Source organism: Suncus etruscus, chromosome X (assembly GCF_024139225.1).
Source record: "Suncus etruscus isolate mSunEtr1 chromosome X, mSunEtr1.pri.cur, whole genome shotgun sequence".
Classification (NCBI taxonomy): Eukaryota; Metazoa; Chordata; class Mammalia; order Eulipotyphla; family Soricidae; genus Suncus; species Suncus etruscus.
The window spans coordinates 94826782-94833436 of NC_064868.1; the positions used below are offsets into that span (position 1 = coordinate 94826782).

Consider the following 6655-nt stretch of genomic DNA (forward strand, 5'->3'; position numbering starts at 1 on the left):
TCCAGCTTGAACTTCAGACTGCCTTAGTACTCCTTCCTCCTAGGTTCTGGCCCATTCTTTCCCTGTAATGAGAGTTGGATTGAATGTGTGAGAAATGACTGAGTGCCTGTCTTGTTAGAGTGAGGTCATAGTACCAACATACTGAGACGAGCCTGGCAACCCTGCTATCTGGTGTCTGGGTGCCCTGTGAGTTATAAAATGCCCTTCCTGGTGAGCACACTGCTGTGTCCCAACTGAAGGGGGTCCACTCTGGCAGCATTAAGCAATCAATGAGTGGGACAAAAAACATCCATTTAACCCACAAACTCTTAGTATCAGTGGAATGGAGGGGGGAGCTACCTGCCCCCACCCCTGATAAATCCAGCTCTTGGCACAGGAGCTGGTAAATAGGAGCCCTGGAGCTAGGCAGGAGCCCTGCTCACCCCGAACAGAGCATATGCTGCTGCACTCAGACCACTGATTTATTAGGGAGCCACCAAGAAATCAATAGCCACTGCTTCTTGCCGCTCTGCAGACCCGCTCTGTAGACCTGCTGCCTACACTGGCCAGGCAGCACCCCAGCCCTGCCTCACACGATGTTCCACGCTCTCTGCAGGACCTAGTGGGCCCGGCTCCTCCTGGGGATGCAGCCTTCCATGTCCAGTGCCTCGGGCCAGCCCTCATACTTGTTGCTGCGCTTGCTGTTCTTCACATGCTGCGGGACAGAGCATGGGTGACATCTGGGCACTGCCATGGACGAGCTGCTGAAGGGGTGGTGGCAGGGGGCACTAGGTTCCTTCTTTGGGGGTGAGCTGCTTTGGGAAGTCAGTTACCTTGAGAAACCAATTACTTCATCCTGCTGTGGGGAGCAAGGCTTGGGGTGCACTGACTTAGGCAGGGCAGAGGGCCATTCAAAGGTGGACCTTTCAAAGGACTACCCTGGTAGTCAGGACAAGGTTTGGAAGGCTGGTTTCTGATCTTTTTTTTGTTTAGGCCCTTGGGGTGAATTTAGGGAGAAGAGCAGGGACCTGGGGTAGAAGGGCCTGCTCCCCACTCTACCTGCTCAAAAGGACTCTTCTTGTGCACGCCCTTGGCCCCCACAAACACCCAGCTGTCCCGGAAGGCCAGGTCCCTGACGTTCCTGCTACCCAGCTCGCTGAAGAGCTTCCTGGTCTCATCATTCATCCTGTTGGCAGGGAGAAAGGAGAAGGGGTGAGCTGTCACCCGAAAGCAGGGAGGTCTAGGCTGGCAGTCACTTACTTGGTGGCCGGGTCATCATAGGAGGCCACGAACACCAGGGTACCTTCATGCAGCGGTCGGATGAACTTGAGTAGGTCATTGACATCTGGAACCACAGGATGTATGTTGATGCTTGAGCCCTCAAATCTGTCCTCCACCGTGGAAACCCTGCTAAATAGCTTTGTAGCAGGAAGCCAGGGGGACTAGACTACCCCCTTTTAGTACACCCAGAACTGGCCTGGGGAGGAGCCTGGGGTGGGTCCCCACTCACCTCCGGCCCACATGTCGAAGGCTCGGGCCTCGATGAGCTCACCGCTGACCCCTAGGGGTGAGGGGGCAGAGTAGTGATTTGGGTGCAGGCATGGGCCCCACTGACTCTACTTCCTAGGCCTGCCTGGATTTGGGCTGCTTCAGGGACTCCCCACCTAGGCCACTCAAATTTCCTGGAAGCTTCTAGATTTTTTGGCTACACCCTGCTGTGCTCAGGGCTTACTCCTGGAACTATACTCAGGTATCACTACTGGCAGGGCTTCAGGGACCCTACGTGGTGTCAGAGATTAAACTCAAATTGGTGATATGCAAGACAAGTGCAGTACCTGACAGACTGTGGCCTAAAACATCTAGCTCTTTCCCTGGTCACCTGGTTGCTGCTTCTGGGAGCTTTCATCTTGCAAACCCTTCCCTGGATGCCCCATTCTAGACTGAGCACTTGGGGACTCACCATTCACCAGGGCAATGTTCAGTCCACGGCCCACATTGTCCTTGACGCTGCTCATGAGCCTGCCAGGGGACACAGCCCTCCATGGCTCATGGGCCCTGATTGAGGCTACCACAGCCCCCCCCTTCCCACCGCTTTCAAACTCACATCTTGTCCTCGAGGCATATCTTGGGTCCAATGACATTGGCAGCACCACTGACCATGCGGAAAGCAAGGTGCTCCTCAGGACATGGCTCGGGGAGACCACACTTGTACTTCCGGACCCGGGGCTCTGGTTAGGGATAGCAGGGCCAGGCCAGAGGAAGGGATAAGTGATCACAGGGCATGGGGCTTGGGGAGAAGCATCTGGAGGGCAGGCATTGTAACCACTGGGGCAGAAAGGTAGGCCCATTACAAGCTGCCTTGCATCCCCACAAAAGGTCAGCTGTAGCTCCACTCACAGTGCTGGGAATGGAAAGGGGGCTTGGAAAGTGTGATAAATTCAGGGGAGCTCATGGCATGGGGGGCACCAGCACCATCCTTCTAAGTGACAAGAGGCAACACAGATACACAAAGAAGAGATTGAGAAGGCATAGCCACCCACCCAGAGACACCTGGGGCCACGGAACCTTGGGAAGAAATGTACCCCAGGAGCTAGCTTTCCCATGATCAGATTCTAAGCTGGGAAACCACCCTGGTGCAGGAGCCTATTAAAATAGCCTCTGAAAGCTGAGTAGAATGGGGTGCCAGGAAATGGGGTGCATCTAAAGTGTATCCTTGTGAGCCAGGGAACAGGAAAAGTTGTGGGCGTTGGTGGAGAGGTGCAGTCTGCTGCAGGTGGATCAGCCAGAGCTTATGTGTCATGAGAACGTTTAGGGATGATGTGGCAGCCTCCACACCATGTGAAAACCTAGGACTCAGAAAGGGCAGACAGCAAGAAGACCGTATGTTTCTTGACAGATACAACTTCATGAATGGAATGTAGTAGAAGTTTGACTGTCAAAGGTTATTCTGGCTAGACAGAACCTGGTTGCAGAGTGCCATCTGCCCGTGGCATATAGACAGTGGGGAGGAGACTGAGTACAGGGTGCTGGGTACAGGCCAGGGCTGAGGAAGCGATGGGGTGGTGAGTACAAAGCAGGGAAGAGTGCAGGAAGGCATGCTTTGTGGGAGGTCAGGCAAGCTCAGCCGGCACCCTCATGGACTGTAGGGGAGATGGTTTGTAGGGGTGCACATCTGGCAGTGCTCAGAGGCTGCTCCAAGCCATGCTGGGGCCCAGTTGTGCCAGGGATGGAAGTTGGGGGTCTGGCCGAAAAGTAGGCACTCATCCCTTTGGGCCATCTCCCTGCTTGGGTGCTCACATCAGTCAATACAGGACCACTGGCCACTTGGGATCTCAGAGGCTGGAGTGGCAGCTTCCAAGGCCAGATGGGGCTCAGCCCTGGGCCTGAGGCCATGGAAGAGCCTCCAACATCTAGTGACCCAAGTCTCTGTGCCTCTGGGGATGAACTGGGGGGCTGACCCCGGGAACAAGAGTGCAGGGAAGATAGGGTAATCAACAGGAGCTTACCTGCTGTGGCTGACTTCTCTGGGTCTGTGGGGACAGAGTGTCTGTCACTGCTTGACTGAAGTGGGAAGGTTTCTCCATTTTCTCCCCACCATAGTCCCTCAGACCGCGTTTCTTTCCCGTGGGCACCCCGTGCAATAGATCACACGGACACGAGTTTCATCTGTCACTCCCTTGGAACATCTTGGGGGCTCTCACTAGCCACACAACCCCCACCCCTGGTCCTGGGGAAGCAGGTGAGCCCTTTGGCTGGCTCTGAGCAAAGGGGCCCAACTCACTGCTGAAGAGCTGCTGCAGGCGAGGGAGGGCCGGTCCGGGCGCGCCCAGCAGGGAGCTAATGAGGATCCAGGTAAGGCCCACAGTGACTAGCAAAACAATGATGCGCAGGGGCCCTGCGGAACACAGCAGCCCGGGGCCACCACTCAGTTGCCCGCTCGGCCCCGCCCCCGCCCCCGCCCCGTCCTCTCCACGGCCGTTCGGGATTGGGGGGAGCCGCGGGGCGCGCGTGCTCAGCTTCCGGCAGAGCAGGGTCAGTGCAGGCGCCCACCTGCCAAACGCATGTCCGCGTCTCCCGCGAAGTGTGAGACGTCTGCTCACCCGAGCCGCCTCCTCGGGAATGGCCGCCGGCTCACGACCCTGCACGCCGGGGACTCCACGGCGCTTCCCTCGGGGACCAGGAGGATCAGAGTAGCCGCCGGCTGGGCCGCTACGCTTGGAGCCCCGCAGGCCCGGCAATGGCGGCTGGGAGTGGGCGGGGCCCTACAGACTCTGCCCAGCTGGAGGACACGCCCCAGGAGGCGGGGTCACGCCCACCGAGCCGGCAGTCTCAGGCTGGTGGTTTAGGGCAGTGGTCGGCAAGCGGCAGCTCGCGAGCCACATGCGGCTCTTTACACTTTTTAATGCGGCTCTTCTCTGTGCCGGGTTGCCGCTCCAGGAGTCAGGACTCTGCTCTTAGCCTGTCAGTGCGCCTTGTGTGCAGCCCCAGCGGCCAGCTCCACACAGCTCCAGTCGGGTCATGTGGTATGGGGGGGGCGTGACTTTCTGTGTGGCGCGGCAGAGTTGAGGCAGCATTCTCTGCTGCCCTCAGAAGACTGTGCCTCCTAAATCAGCAGCGTGTCACCCAGTAGGTGTAGCAATGGCACATTTTACAGAACTTAACGTTATCGATAAATAATATTGTTCTAAAGTTTTTGTTTTATCAGTTGTGTTATTTGTATCCTCACGACCTATGTGGATACTTGCATGCAGAATATTCTCAATAAAAACTTATTGAAACTAAAAAGAGTGTACCATCCTATGTATTTTTGGTTGTAAAAATGTGGCTCTCAAAATAAATTTCAATCGTGGTTCTGGCGAGATTTAGCTTAGTTGAAAAAAAAAGGTTGCCCACCACTGGTTTACGGCGCCCGGGTTGCAGATGGTCGCGGTTTCGATTCTCTGGCCAAGCGAACAGATTGTCATGAAAAGGTTCCGCATAAGGAGCACAGGCTCCAAGAGAGCACGTTGTGTCAGCCTTGCCGCGTATATGGCCCACTGGGGTTCAGGCCTCATCACTGTATATGGTCCCCTGAGTCCTGAACAGCGCTGGGCGTGGCATCCCTAAAGAAAAAGGCCAGGAAGCCGTCCTGACTTCTGCCCTGGCATCCGTTGGCCCAAGCCACTAGCAAGACCCATATTCGGAGAGAAACAGCAGGCATGAAACAGCCCAGCTTTGATCCCACTGTGATTGAACCTTCCATAGGAATGATACAATGAGAGAACCCAGGCTAGATCCAGAAGTTTCCAGGAGGGCATACATAGCGTTCCCTTCACCTTCCTAACAAGAGCTAGGCAGTCAGAGGGAGGACTTAGTAAAGGGATGTTTTCATGTGCCCCACCCTCCAGTGTGCTGGGAGTCTACAGTGAGGGTCTTGTTCCAGGCTTGCTCTTGTGAGCCCACGAAGCTCTCTGAAGTGGCTGTGGAGCTGGGCTCTTGGCAAAGGGCTCACTTGTGAGACTCCCTCAGTTCTAGGGTATAGCCATCCTCCCTCATTTCCCTGCTGTGTGCCCACTGGGTCTGGGCACCAGGGTCACTAGAGCTGGATGCTCCCAGCAGCCATGCCACTACGTCTCATGGAGCACTGTTTGCTGGTGGTCTGCACCAGGATGACACAGGTGGACACAGCGTGTAGTGATGGCAAATGGAGGCCCCAGGTATCCTTACACATGGTGCCAGCTAAACACCTCCATGCCACAGCACCTACATAGCACAAGGAGAGCCATACGCTCAGTCCAGTCCTTATAGTTAGCCCCCTGGTGATGTGAGTGGGATCAGAGTTCACCCTCCAGGTCATACCCCCCAGGACTCCCATTTGTTCCAACTGTGCCAGGTGGCAGACTGTGACAGCAGGGACCACAGGGTGAGCTCTGCTGCTCCCACTTTTTCACCCCTGCTGCATTGAGGTTGAGTCTTCCTCTTCTACTTGGGGTGCTGCCCCTCACCATGCTGGCTTGGTTCCAGTTACGGCATCATGCTGGTAAGCCTGCCCTGAGCACCAACCCGCTGTTAGGAGCAGAGCCCCTGGGTGGACCCACCAGGTGGCAACCAGGGAAGTTGTCTATTTTTCCCTAGGGGCGTGGGGGAAGTCATCACTGAAAGGGGGGTCCTGGTGACATCCCTTCTCCCACAGTTCAGATGCAGGGGTCCTCAAACTTTTTAAACAGGGGGCCAGTTCACTGTCCCTCAGACCATTGGAGGGTCTGACTATAGTAAAAATAAAACTTATGAACGAATTCTTATGCACACTGCATATATCTTATTTTGCAATGAAGAAACAATACAGATACAAATACAATATGTAGCCCGAGGGCCATAGTTTGAGGACCACTGGTTCAGAGGGATCAGAGAGAAGGGTGGATAGGCATGGGCGTGGTAGGTATAGCCTGGGGTACCAGATGGGGTGAGGAGATATGGGGCAGACAGCAGCCCAGCTCTGGGTGAGTATGGAGGTGTCCCCAGCTCCCTACTACAGGACATATGCACTGACTCTGCTCACTACTTGACTAACCCTCCTATGCCCAGGCCCAATGAACTGTGCCCTCCCAGGGTTAAAGACTGCACAATGAAGGCAGAAGACAGAACTTGTGTTGTGTTGGGGTGATGTTGTGGTTACCCTGGAGGGGCTGGAACCTGT

At 55.5% G+C, this 6655-nt stretch overlaps 1 protein-coding gene across 3 annotated transcripts; it reads right to left on the reverse strand.

Moving 5' to 3' along the window:
* Positions 1 to 445: 445 nt before the first annotated feature.
* Positions 446 to 4209, reverse strand: FAM3A (FAM3 metabolism regulating signaling molecule A). 3 transcript variants are annotated; one of them, XM_049767064.1, is made up of 9 exons: positions 4030 to 4209; positions 3761 to 3874; positions 3486 to 3509; positions 2084 to 2207; positions 1940 to 1998; positions 1490 to 1540; positions 1240 to 1324; positions 1039 to 1165; positions 446 to 694 (listed from the first exon to the last, which is right to left on the reverse strand). In XM_049767064.1, exons 1-9 carry the CDS (start codon positions 4040 to 4042, stop codon positions 599 to 601), a joined length of 693 nt encoding a protein of 230 aa, XP_049623021.1. In that variant the 5' UTR covers positions 4043 to 4209; the 3' UTR covers positions 446 to 598. The 3 variants fall into 3 exon arrangements, with proteins under 3 accessions (XP_049623021.1, XP_049623024.1, XP_049623022.1); XM_049767067.1 differs by having other exon boundaries at positions 1895 to 1998; XM_049767065.1 differs by lacking the exon at positions 1490 to 1540.
* Between the last annotated feature and the right edge of the window lie 2446 nt (positions 4210 to 6655).

Bases quoted from the DNA above. Each gene is read 5' to 3' on its own strand.
- FAM3A (XM_049767067.1), bottom strand. The intron at 1,166-1,239 runs GTAAGTGACTGC...CCCTGCCAACAG, and splicing joins TATGATGACCCGGCCACCAA to GATGAATGATGAGACCAGGA. The intron at 695-1,038 runs GTAGAGTGGGGA...TCTGTCCCGCAG, and splicing joins AGAAGAGTCCTTTTGAGCAG to CATGTGAAGAACAGCAAGCG.